The sequence below is a fragment of the Pan paniscus genome, chromosome 23 (assembly GCF_029289425.2).
Source record: "Pan paniscus chromosome 23, NHGRI_mPanPan1-v2.0_pri, whole genome shotgun sequence".
NCBI classification, from domain to species: Eukaryota; Metazoa; Chordata; class Mammalia; order Primates; family Hominidae; genus Pan; species Pan paniscus.
Window position 1 is genome coordinate 47,663,010 of NC_085927.1, and position 12,448 is coordinate 47,675,457.

General features: G+C 55.0%; 2 protein-coding genes across 6 annotated transcripts; both read left to right on the top strand.

Moving 5' to 3' along the window:
- The first annotated feature begins 453 nt into the window (after nt 1-453).
- Nucleotides 454-2,796, top strand: LOC100970460 (histone H1.0). The gene has a single exon (XM_003821571.5). The coding sequence runs from the start codon at nt 899-901 to the stop codon at nt 1,481-1,483; it is 585 nt and encodes a 194-aa protein (XP_003821619.2). The 5' UTR covers nt 454-898; the 3' UTR covers nt 1,484-2,796.
- A 446-nt stretch (nt 2,797-3,242) lies between these two features.
- Nucleotides 3,243-12,309, top strand: GCAT (glycine C-acetyltransferase). Of its 5 annotated transcripts, none has more exons than XM_003821572.6 (9): nt 3,243-3,525; nt 5,390-5,520; nt 8,254-8,355; nt 8,833-8,979; nt 10,537-10,691; nt 10,829-10,911; nt 11,073-11,244; nt 11,612-11,733; nt 11,979-12,309. In XM_003821572.6, the coding sequence occupies exons 1-9, from the start codon at nt 3,330-3,332 to the stop codon at nt 12,128-12,130; spliced, it is 1,260 nt and encodes a 419-aa protein (XP_003821620.1). In that variant the 5' UTR covers nt 3,243-3,329; the 3' UTR covers nt 12,131-12,309. The 5 variants fall into 5 exon arrangements, 3 of the variants coding, with proteins under 3 accessions (XP_003821620.1, XP_034804282.1, XP_034804284.1); XR_004668519.2 differs by having other exon boundaries at nt 3,248-3,525; nt 5,312-5,520; nt 11,073-11,286; nt 11,518-11,733; nt 11,979-12,005; XR_004668518.3 differs by having other exon boundaries at nt 3,248-3,525; nt 5,312-5,520; nt 11,518-11,733; nt 11,979-12,005.
- Nucleotides 12,310-12,448: the final 139 nt, after the last annotated feature.

Genomic DNA, 12,448 nt, shown 5'->3' on the forward strand with positions numbered 1-12,448 from the left:
TGGACAGAGAGGGGTAGAGGTGTGGAGGGACCGGTGGCGGGGTGACCCCCGAGAGGTGACCGGACCCCGGGGGAGCGACCCCTCCCCCCTGTCCCGGCTCGGCCCGGTTGGGAGTCGCCCAGCTCGGGGCCGCGTGTGTTAGTTGGGGCCGCTTTCCGGCAGTTCCACCGGGCTAGGGGACCCCGCAGCGGGCCGGGAGCAGAGCCCCCGGTAGCCTCAGGGGAGAGCTTTGCTACGGGGGGTTTCCCGCACCGAGGCTCCCTAGCCCCGCAGAGCCAGCCCCCCGCAAAGGGGAAATGTGCCGGCACACCAGCGGTCCTCGGCGCCGTTTGGGGTGCGTGGCGGGCGCGGGGGGCTGCGGCCGGGCCAGCGGGCCGCCCGGCGGGGAAGCCCAGGGAGCCAGGCAGCGGCCCAGGGCGGCGGCGGGGAGCAGGAAGGCCCGGGCCGGGGGGAAAGGTCGGATTTGCTCGGCGGAAGAAACACAGATGGCGGCGGCGCAGCGCCATTCCGGGCCGGGAGCAGGCAGCCAGCAGCCCTGTCCTCACCGCGGTCCGCCCGCCGCCGCTAAATACCCGGATGCGCCGCCCAAGCGCCAGACGCGGAGCTGGGAAAAGGGAGGCAGAGGAGGCGGAGGCAGAGGCAGAGGCAGAGCACGGTGCCGAGACCAAGCGACAGACCGGCGGGGCTGGGCCTCGCAAAGCCGGCTCGGCGAGCTCTCCCGACACCCGAGCCGGGGAGGAAAAGCAGCGACTCCTCGCTCGCATCCCCGGGAGCCGCACTCCGGACTGGCCCGGTAGTCAGGGGCTCAGGAGCAGATCCCGAGGCAGGCTTTGCTCAGCCTCCGACGAGGGCTGGCCCTTTGGAAGGCGCCTTCAACAGCCGGACCAGACAGGCCACCATGACCGAGAATTCCACGTCCGCCCCTGCGGCCAAGCCCAAGCGGGCCAAGGCCTCCAAGAAGTCCACAGACCACCCCAAGTATTCAGACATGATCGTGGCTGCTATCCAGGCCGAGAAGAACCGCGCTGGCTCCTCGCGCCAGTCCATTCAGAAGTATATCAAGAGCCACTACAAGGTGGGTGAGAACGCTGACTCGCAGATCAAGTTGTCCATCAAGCGCCTGGTCACCACCGGTGTCCTCAAGCAGACCAAAGGGGTGGGGGCCTCGGGGTCCTTCCGGCTAGCCAAGAGCGACGAGCCCAAGAAGTCAGTGGCCTTCAAGAAGACCAAGAAGGAAGTCAAGAAGGTAGCCACGCCAAAGAAGGCATCCAAGCCCAAGAAGGCTGCCTCCAAAGCCCCAACCAAGAAACCCAAAGCCACCCCAGTCAAGAAGGCCAAGAAGAAGCTGGCTGCCACACCCAAGAAAGCCAAAAAACCCAAGACTGTCAAAGCCAAGCCGGTCAAGGCATCCAAGCCCAAAAAGGCCAAACCAGTGAAACCCAAAGCAAAGTCCAGTGCCAAGAGGGCCGGCAAGAAGAAGTGACAATGAAGTCTTTTCTTGCGGACACTCCCTCCTGTCTCCTATTTTCTGTAAATAATTTTCTCCTTTTTTCTCTCTTGATGCTCACCACCACCTTTTGCCCCCTTCTGTTCTGACTTTATAAGAGACAGGATTTGGATTCTTCAGAAATTACAGAATAATTCATTTTTCCTTAACCAGTTGTGCAAGGACAGCAACAACCAATCTAATGATGAGAATGTACTTATATTTTGTTTTGCTATTAACCTACTTACGGGGTTAGGGATTTGCGGGGGGACTTGTGTGTTTTGTTGGCTTGTTTGCCATGAAGGTAGATGGGGGTGGGGAGAAGACACAAGGCAGTTTGTTCTGGCTAGATGAGAGGGAACCCAGGAATTGTGAGGTTAGCAGGAATATCTTTAGGGTGAGTGAGTTTTCTTTGAGTTGGGCACCCGTTGTGAGAGTTTCAGAACCTTTGGCCAGGAGGAGAGAGGTGGTAGGGAGCAGCCAGCCGGCAAAGGAAGGAGGTGGGAAAAAAACCGCCACCGGGCTGACTTCCACCTCCCAGTGGTGAGCAGTGGGGGCCCAAACCCAGTTTCCTTCTCATTTTTGTTAGTTTGCCCTTTCGGCCTCCCTATTTTCTTAGGGAAGGGGAGTGGGGTCCAAGTGACAGCTGGATGGGAGAAGCCATAGTTTCTCCCAGTCAGCTAGGATGTAGCCATTGGGGGATCTTTGTGGCTTCAGCAAATTCTCTTGTTAAACCGGAGTGAAAACTTCAGGGGAAGGGTGGGGAGTCAGCCAAGTGCCTCAGTGTGCCCTGTTGAAACTTAGGTTTTTCCACGCAATCGATGGATTGTGTCCTAGGAAGACTTTTCTTTTCCTCTGGATTTTTGTTCCTCCTGTACAAGAGGTGTCTTTGCTTGGTTTGGTGGGGCTGCGGCCACTTAAAACCTCCCGATCTCTTTTTATTTTGAGTCCTTTATTATAAGTAGTTGTAGCTGCGGGAGGGGGAGGGGGAGGGGGAGTGGGCGGGCAGTGGATAGTAAGACTGCAGTCGATTTGGGATTTGCTAAGTAGTTTTACAGAGCTAGATCTGTGTGCATGTGTGTGTTTGTGTATATATATATACATATCTAGGGCTAGTACTTAGTTTCACACCCGGGAGCTGGGAGAAAAAACCTGTACAGTTGTCTTTCTCTTATTTTTAATAAAATAGAAAAATCGCGCACTTGCGCGTCCCCCCCCACCCCCTTTTTTAAACAAGTGTTACTTGTGCCGGGAAAATTTTGCTGTCTTTGTAATTTTAAAACTTTAAAATAAATTGGAAAAGGGAGAAACTGAGCGGTGTATTTTTCCTCACTTTGAAGACTGGAGAATGAATGCGGAGCGGTTAGGCGGGCGGGCAGTGGGGACATCTGGGGCGTTTGCACCTGAGAATTGGGGGGAGGGTTCAGGAGCTGGACAGAAGCCAGGAATCCTTAGTCCCGGAGGCTGCGGAACGTGCCTTAGCCGGCTTCTAGGCTTCTGCCTTTGGGGTCCAGAGGGTAACCCATTTCCGGCCGAGAGGTGAGTACGTGGGAATGCGGTGGGGAGTCTGGTGGGCTTGGCCCTGACGCGACTTCCTCCGCCCCCTTCCCTCCCCTCTGCCATCCGGACTGCTGCAGTCTCAACTTACAAGTCAAGCCGCTCGCTCCCTGGCGGATCCCGCCAGGCCCCGCCCATCCGTCCTAGGCCCGCCTCCCCGCCTTTTTAAGCGAGCCTCCTAGCTCCGATTGGCTGCTGGAGCCCGGCCCCCGGCCACGCGACCAGGCTGCGTCCGCGATGCGCACGGCTCCCAGGCAGGCAGGCGCGCTCGAGCGAGGTAGGAGCGATGTGGCCTGGGAACGCCTGGCGCGCCGCACTCTTCTGGGTGCCCCGCGGCCGCCGCGCACAGTCAGCGCTGGCCCAGCTGCGTGGCATTCTGGAGGGAGAGCTGGAAGGCATCCGCGGAGCTGGCACTTGGAAGAGTGAGCGGGTCATCACGTCCCGTCAGGGGCCGCACATCCGCGTGGACGGCGTCTCCGGAGGTAACTCTCCGTTCCTGGAGTCGTTCCAAGACCTTTCCCGAGCTTGCGCTGGAATGGAGGTCCTGGAGGTGGGGGTGGGCGGCTCCTACACTCTTAGCTACTGTTCCCCTTCGCATCTCTCAGGGCGACTTTATGGCTTCCTAATATTGACTCTCGCCTGGTTAAACCCTTTTGACGGAGGGAGGCGATTTGCCCAGCAAGAAAACCCGCATTTCTTGAGCGGCTGCTTTGTGAAGGTCTCTACCAATTGTTGCTGCACGTGAACTCCTGCTAACTTCTAGACGCAGGAATGACTAATTCCACTTTACAAACGAAGAGGCTGAAATCCACAGATATGAAATGGCTTGCCCAAAAGCCCCCAGCTAGCTGCAGGCAGCGCTGGAATATTGGAGCTGGAACATTGTCTGACTGGCCAGAGAGGACAGCTTGCTGGGTAAACTCATAGCAAGCAAGGGGTCCCAGGGCTGCCGCAGAAATCACATGATGAGTTGGCCTTGCCAGGTCTCCCTCATTTCTTTCTTTCCTTTTTTTTTCTGAGACGGAGTCTCGTCTTCCTCTGTCGCCCAGGCTGGAGTGCAGTGGCGAGATCTCGGTTCACTGCAACCTCTGCCTCCCGGGTTCAAGCGATTTTCATGCCTCAGCCTCCCAAGTAGCTGGGACTACAGGCACGTGCCAGCACACCCGGCTAATTTTTGTATTTTTAGTGGAGACTGGGTTTCACCATGTTGGCCAGGCTGGTCTCGAACTCCTGACCTCAAGTGATCCTCCCGCCTCAGCCTCCCAAAGTGTTGGGATTACAGGCGTGAGCCACCACTCCCAGCCCTCCCTCACTTCACTCTAACCAGTGGTTACACCTGACTTATTCGTGTCAGGCCTCAGGCGAGTGGTGATCATCAACAGGCTCCCAAAGCTGCCTTCTGCCCAGGAAATAGGCATAGAAACCTTGGTGCTGTTGCACTCATTTGTAAAACAGACGTCCCAGGTAATCCCTTCTCTCCCTCAGGGGAAGCTTAGAGCCAGTCAAAAGATGGGAAATTAGGAGACCCAAGTTCTCATCCTGTTTTTGCTTTTCCCAGGCTGTGTGAACTTTCCCCTCTGGCTGTTTGCTCCTAAGGTCAGCTGCGTTCACTCTGGGCTTTAGAATTAGGGGACTGGTATCTCAGGCACCTACTTTTGGGGGTGTGATTCTGGCAGCAAAGTAAACTGTGGAGTTCCAGGACTGCAGCAGGCATCTGACCCAGCCCTCTTCTTTAACCCTCAAGGAAACCAAGGGGTCAGATAAGGAGTCAGTGGTGGTCTTCAGGCACAGGAGAAGCCTGTGAGGAAGGGCTGAGTTCCTCCTTGGGTAGAATGTGATTCAAAGCCAGAGTTTAGGCTGGGCACAGTGGCTTGTGCCTGAAATCTTAGCACTTTGGGAGGCCAAGGTAGGAGGATTGCTTGAGGCTAGGAGTTCGAGACCAGCACGGGCAACATAATGAGACCCCATCTCTACAAAAAATAAAAAAATTTAATCGGGCATGGTGGCACGCACCTGTAGTCCCAGCTACTCAGGAGGTTAAGTGGGAGGATTGCTTGAGCCTGGGAGGTTGGGGCTACAGTGAACCATGATTGCACCACTGTACTCCAACCTGGGCGACAGAGCTGGACCCTGTCTCAAAAAAAAAAAAAAGTTTAAACTTCTTGCTCTTCAAGATGTGTAGCACTGACCCTCCTTCTGTAGCTGTTGAATTTGGTGCCTCCTCAATGGTGACTCCAGGTCTGTTTCCTTTCTGGACCATTTCCCCAGGGCCTGGCACTGTCATCTTTCCAGGCCTGCCCTTGCCCCACCTGAGCTGCTGTATCCATCTCCTCTCCTTCACCTCAGGAATCCTTAACTTCTGTGCCAACAACTACCTGGGCCTGAGCAGCCACCCTGAGGTGATCCAGGCAGGTCTGCAGGCTCTGGAGCAGTTTGGAGCTGGCCTCAGCTCTGTCCGCTTTATCTGTGGAACCCAGGTACACAGTGAGTGGTGGGGGGTTGTGGGGACTGACCCCAGCTGCCTGCTTCCCACAGTCAGCAAGACTGGTTTAGCCAGCTCAGCTCAGCCACAGCCCTGGGCCTACTGTTGGCCCCAGAGCTGTGCAGCAGAAAGGCTGAGTGCAGGCCTCTGTTTTGCTGAAAAGCTTTGGCCAAGGAACTTTATATACATTTTTTTTCTTTTTGAGACAGAGTCTTGCTCTGTCACCCAGGCTGGAGTGCAGTGGCCCAATCTTGGCTCCCTGTAACCTTCGCCTACCAGACTCAAGGGATTCTCCGTGCCTCAGCCTCCTGAGCAGCTGTGATTACAGGCATGCTACCACACCCAGCTAATTTTTTTTTTTTTTTTTTTTTTTTTTAAGACGGAGTCTCGCTCTGTCGCTGAGGCTGGAGTGCGGTGGCATGATCTTGGCTACTGCAAGCTCTGCCTCCCAGGTTCACGCCATTCTCCTGCCTCAACCTCCCGAGTAGCTGGGACTACAGGCGCCTACCACCACGCCCGGCTAATTTTTTGTATTTTTAGTAGAGACGGGGTTTCACTGTGTTAGCCAGGATGGTCTCGATCTCCTGACCTCGTGATCCACCCACCTTGGCCTCCCAAAGTGCTGGGATTACAGGCGTGAGCCACCGCACTCGACCTAATTTTTATATGTTTAGTAGAGATGGGGTTTCACCATGTTGGCCAGGCTGGTCTTGAACTCCTGGCCTCAAGTGATCTCCTCCACCTTGGCCTTCCAATGTGGAAACTGCCTTTTTGAGCATTCATTTTCCCACCTGCAAAACAGAGTCCCTCACACCTGACCTTCTATAAGAAAAGAGGAGTAGGCGGCAGGAACTGAGACTAAGGGCTCTGGGGCTGTTCTGACGGGAGCACAGTTGCCAGTGCTGCCCTTTAGTGTCCCTGTTCCTGTGGGCAAATATCTTAACTTTTCTCTGTCTCAATTACTTCATAGGGAAAATGAAGATAATAGCACTTAATAGGATCATTACAAATTAAAGACTTAATACATGTAATGCTTAGAATAGGCCGGGCGCAGTGGCTCATACCTGTAATCCCAGCACTTTGGGAGGCTGATGCAGGCGGATCACCTGAGGTCAGGAGTTTGAGACCAGCCTGGCCAACATGGCGAAACCCTTTCTCTATAAAAATATAAAAATTAGCTGGCATGATGGTGGGTGCCTGTAATCGCAGCCACTTGGGAGGCTGAGGCAGGAGAATCGCTTGAACCTAGGAGGTGGAGGTTGCAGTGAGCTGAGATCATGCCACTGCACTCCAGCCTGAGCAACAGAGTGAGACCCTGTCTCAAAAAAAAAAAAAAAAGCATAGAACAGCCTGGCACATAGTAGTGCTCAATGAACATTGGCTATTATTTATTTTCCAAATGTTACAAAATAAATTTATATAAGTATGAAACTTAAATAGTACTTATTATGTGCCAGGAATTCTTTTAAGAAAATTACAACTATTGGCCAGGCGTGGTGGCTTATGCCTGTAATCCAGGCACTTTGGGAGGTCGAGGTGGGTGGATTACTTGAGGTCAGGAGTTCAAGACCAGCCTGGCCAACATGGTGAAACTGTCTGTGCTAAAAATACAAAAATTAGCTGGCCGGTCTCGCTTGAACCCATGAGGCAGGGGTTGCAGTGAGCCACGATGGTACGACCACACTCCAGCCTGGGTGACAGAGTGAAACTCTGTCTCAAAAAAAAAAAATAAAGAACATTACAAGTATTAACTCATTAATCCTAAGTGATAGTTGCTATTCTTATTCCTGCTATTGAGATGAGGACACTGAGGTCCAGAGAGGTTAAGTGACTTGCCCAGAGGCACACAGCCTGTTGTGGGATTTGAACCCTGGCTCAAGAGTCCATGCTGGCTGGGCATGGTAGTTCACACCTGTAATCCCAATACTTTTGGAGCCCAAAGCAGAAGGATCACTTGATGCCTGGAGTTTGAAACCAGCCTGGGCAACATAGCAAGACCCTCTCTCTACAAAAAAAAAAAAGTTTTTAATTAGCTGGGTGTGGTGGTGCGCACCTGTAGTCCCAGCTACTAGGGAGGGGAGGCTGAGTTGGGAGGATCACTTGAGCCCAGGAGCTCAAGGCTACAGTAAGCTGTGGTCTCACTACTGCACTCCAGCCTGAGTGACAGAGAATCCCTGTCTCATTTGCCAAAAAAAAGAGAGAGTCTGTGCTCCTGACTACTTGTGATTATCATTAACTGCCCTCTCAGAAAGGTGAGAGTGAAATGAATGTCAGAGGCAGAACTCCTGACTCGCATCCAGTCACTTCCCAGCAAAGCCCTCACCCAGACCCAACAGTTTTCAAATCTACAAATTAGAGGCCCAGGTGAGCCCAGAATTACCTCTGTGATCTTTTTCTTCACCATTAGGCAACGAAAAAAGACACTCACTATGGTGTTAGGAAGACACATCTTTCTTCTCCACGAGTGCCCGTAATTCCACCATTAGACTGCCACTGTAAAACCAAAGTCTGCCCAGGGAGGGAACCTAACAGGTCCCCAGTTCCTCAATGGGAACTGTCTGTCAGATTCCTGGCAGCTCTGGGATAGCCCATGTGTGGCAGAAAGTAAGGAGACTGAGGCTGCAGGCTTTCTGGGTTGGGTCTCTGTGGTCCTCCAAGCCTCTGTCCCCTCGAACTTGTCCCACATGACCCCACAGGCATCAACACGTGTCTCACTCATTTTCTTCAGAGCATCCACAAGAATCTAGAAGCAAAAATAGCCCGCTTCCACCAGCGGGAGGATGCCATCCTCTATCCCAGCTGTTTTGACGCCAACGCCGGCCTCTTTGAGGTGTGTGGAAGCTGTCCTGCGGGTGAGGGTTGGTGGGGCCTGTTAGGCTGAGGAAGGCTTGGGGGTGGGCAGTCGGGAGAACCTAGCAGGATTCAGTGCCATGCCTAGAGGCTCCAGAGCCCGCTTCTTCTGGAGGTCAAGGTTGGGCCAGGTAGGTGCTCCAGGAGGAATCCTGGGGCTTGCAGGGAGCCTGAGTTCCAGAGCCTTTGGGGGATAAGCTACATCAGCTGGAAGGCTGGGGGAGGCGGGGGCCTGGTACTCACCAAATATATTCTCACCTCCTCTTACTAGAGCAGGGCGCTGGTCCAGCCCGGCACTGAGACACGGGGGCCCCAGAGAGAAGCACAGAACACCTTGCCTCTCTACCCAGAGGAACGCCCTGGCTGGCAGTACAGTTTTTTGATTTGCGGGAGTCCCGGTCAAGGGAGAATCCCAGGGTGGTTAAATGATGGCTCTACGCTCACTGCCTCCCTCCAGGCCCTGCTGACCCCGGAGGACGCAGTCCTGTCGGACGAGCTGAACCATGCCTCCATCATCGACGGCATCCGGCTGTGCAAGGCCCACAAGTACCGCTATCGCCACCTGGACATGGCCGACCTAGAAGCCAAGCTGCAGGAGGCCCAGGTGGGGCGACGCCTGTGTCCACCCTCAGCCTCCGCCTGGGGAAGGAAGTGAGGCTTAGAGAGGCCAACTCCTCATTCACAGAGATAGCCTGAAAGTTTGAAACAGCAGAGATTTGTCCAAGATTTGAACCCAGATCCCTCACACCCACAGCATTCTTCTTTTTTTTTTTTTTTTTTCCTGAGACAGAGTTTCACTCTGTCGCCAAGGCTGGAGTATAGTGGTGTGATCTCGGCTCACTGCAACCTCCACCTCCTGGGTTCAAGTGATTCTCCTGCCTCAGCCTCCCAAGTAGCTGGGATTACAGGCATCCTCCACCCCACCTGGCTAATTTTTGTATTTTTAGTAAAGATGGGGTTTCATCATGTTGTCCAGGCTGGTCTCGAACTCCTGACCTCAGTTGATTTCACCTGCCTAGGCCTCCCAAAGTGCTGGGATTATAGACGTGAGCCACTGTGCCTGGCACCAGAGCATTATTCCATTGTGCCATGGTGCCTTGAGGTTTTTCCCTGTGTGTGTGTGTGTGTGTGTGTGTGTGTGTGTGTGTGTGAGAGACAGACTCACTCTGTTGCCCAGGCTGTATTGCAATGGTGCAGTCATAGCTCACTGCAGCCTCAATCTTCTGGACTCGAGCGATCCTCCCACCTCAGTCTCCTGAGTAGCTGGGACTACCGGTGCCCACCACACCCAGTTTTTTATTTGTTTGTTTGTTTTTTAGGTGGAATTTCACTCTTTTTGCCCAGGCTGGAGTGCAATGGCGTGATCTCAGCTCACTGACACCTCTGCCTCCCGGGTTCAATTGATTCTCCTGCCTCAGCCTCTGGAGTAGCTGGGATTACAGGCACACACCACCGTGCTCAGCTAATTTTGTATTTTTAGTAGAGATGGGGTTTAACCATGTTGGCCAGGCTGGTTTCGAACTCCTGACCTCAGGTGATCTGCCTGTCTCAGCCTCCCAAAGTGTTGGGATTACAGGCATGAGCCGCCGCACCCAGCCTGTTTGTTTGTTTTTGAGACAGGGTCTCACTATAATGCTCAGGCTAGTCTTGAACTCCTGGGCTCCCAAAGTTACAGGCATGAACCACCATACCCAGCCAGTTTTTAAAATTTTTAGTAGAGACAGGGTCTCACTATGTTGCCCAGGCGGGTCTCGAACCCGTAAGCTCCCAAAGTGCTGGGATTACAGGTGTGAGCCACTGTGCCCGGCCTGCCTTGAGTATTAGCCAGCACCTTCTGTGTGGCAGGCCCTTGCTAGGCATAAGGATAGAATGTACATGTTGGTGAGACCTGGTCCCAGCCTAGCCTGCCTTCTGGGACCTTACACAGGAGACTGAGACGTGAGCCCATTCTCACTGTCCAGAGCTCAGCGTGGAGATGGGTGACGCTGAGAGGCACAGATGAGGGAGAGGATGTTCCAGCCCCCAAGATGGTGGTACCTCTGTGCCCACCCCTGTGCTGGGCACTGGGCAGGATGAGCTCTCAGAACTCCAAGCAGCACAAGAGACGGGTGGTTTGGCCCAACTTGACACCACCCACCATCTGCTCATGTCTTTCCTGCAGAGGCATCGGCTGCGCCTGGTGGCCACTGATGGGGCCTTTTCCATGGATGGCGACATCGCACCCCTGCAGGAGATCTGCCGCCTCGCCTCTAGATATGGCGCCCTGGTCTTCGTGGATGAATGCCATGCCACTGGCTTCCTGGGGCCCACAGGACGGTGGGATCATGTGGCACCTGAGGCCTGGGGTGGGGCTTCTGAGGGTGGCTGGGAAACGCGGAGGCCAGTCCCCAGCATGATCCATAATCCCTGGGCTCTCAGGAGGCCAGTGACAGCAGCGGTGGCTTCCCTTGCAGGGGCACAGATGAGCTGCTGGGTGTGATGGACCAGGTCACCATCATCAACTCCACCCTGGGGAAGGCCCTGGGTGGAGCATCAGGTACCTGCAAGGTTGTGTCCCTGGGGTCCCCTTGTCCTTTTGAAGGGCCCTGGAGGGGCTCAGGGAAGTGGGGAGGGCAGCATGGACTGTACTTTCAGGAGGGGTTGGGTAGGCTCTGGCCCCTGACCAACCCCTCCCCCCACCTCTTCCCTTCTTCTCAGGGGGCTACACGACAGGGCCTGGGCCCCTGGTGTCCCTGCTGCGGCAGCGCGCCCGGCCATACCTCTTCTCCAACAGTCTGCCACCTGCTGTCGTTGGCTGCGCCTCCAAGGCCCTAGATCTGCTGATGGGGAGTAACACCATTGTCCAGTCTATGGCTGCCAAGACCCAGAGGTGCGACTCCCAGCAGGGCAGGCTCGGGGGCGGAGAGACGTGGTGAGAGCCAGCCTCATGTGTCTGCCCAGGCCCACAGACAGCTCTGTGCCCACCGGGTCTGCTTCTGCCTGTTCCCCTCCCTTCTCTCTGTCCCTGCCTCTCCCCTCTAGCTTCTGTGTCTCCTTCTTATCCATCCTGTCTTTCCACCTCCCTTGTTGTTCTCCCTGCCCCCTGCCTGGCTCCCATCTGCCTCTTAGAGCTTGTAACTGTCTTTGTTGATCCTTCTTGCAGACTTGGGCATAGACCTCGGGCCTGGTCCCTGCAAGGAGCGGGTGTGAATGCTCCATGGCCCCTTAGCTACCTGTGACACACCTTGTGCTCACAGGTTCCGTAGTAAGATGGAAGCTGCTGGCTTCACTATCTCGGGAGCCAGTCACCCCATCTGCCCTGTGATGCTGGGTGATGCCCGGCTGGCCTCTCGCATGGCGGATGACATGCTGAAGAGAGGTAAGGGTGCTGAAACAAGGGAACTGGTGGTGGGTCCTGAGAGAAGAGAAAGGGAAACCCCTAGACTGTGACCCAGCCCCGCACCCAGCCACGCTGCGGCCTCTTAGGCCAGCTGTCTGTCTAAGCTTGAAAACCCCAAGCCATGAGGCAGTCCCGAATCTGAGACCTGGGGCAGTTCCCTTGCCCTCTGTGTTCTGCCCCCAAGCCTGTTGGTTCTGGCACGCCCTTGCTTTCTACCCTCCCAGGCATCTTTGTCATCGGGTTCAGCTACCCCGTGGTCCCCAAGGGCAAGGCCCGGATCCGGGTACAGATCTCAGCAGTGCATAGTGAGGAAGACATTGACCACTGCGTGGAGGCCTTCGTGGAAGTGGGGCGACTGCACGGGGCACTGCCCTGAGCTCTGGGTAAGGACGAGAAGAGCCAAGGTCCACCTACTGCCACAGGGTCAAAGGAGGTTTTCGATCAGCCCAGACCAGAGGCTCTGAGCCCTGAACCAAAGTCCCAGAGCTGGGCTGGGACGTGACCTGTGCTGAGGGCTGTGAGAATGTGAAACAACAGTGTGAAAATTGGCTGTGACACTCTGGTCTGCTTTATTGTCTCTGGGCAGGCCCAGTCCTGTGGCCGGTTGAAGAATCAGGCAGGAGCCAGGGCTCTGAGGGGAGGCTCCTGAGGACTGCAGATCTCCACTGACCTCTTTCCCTAGATTAAGATGGGA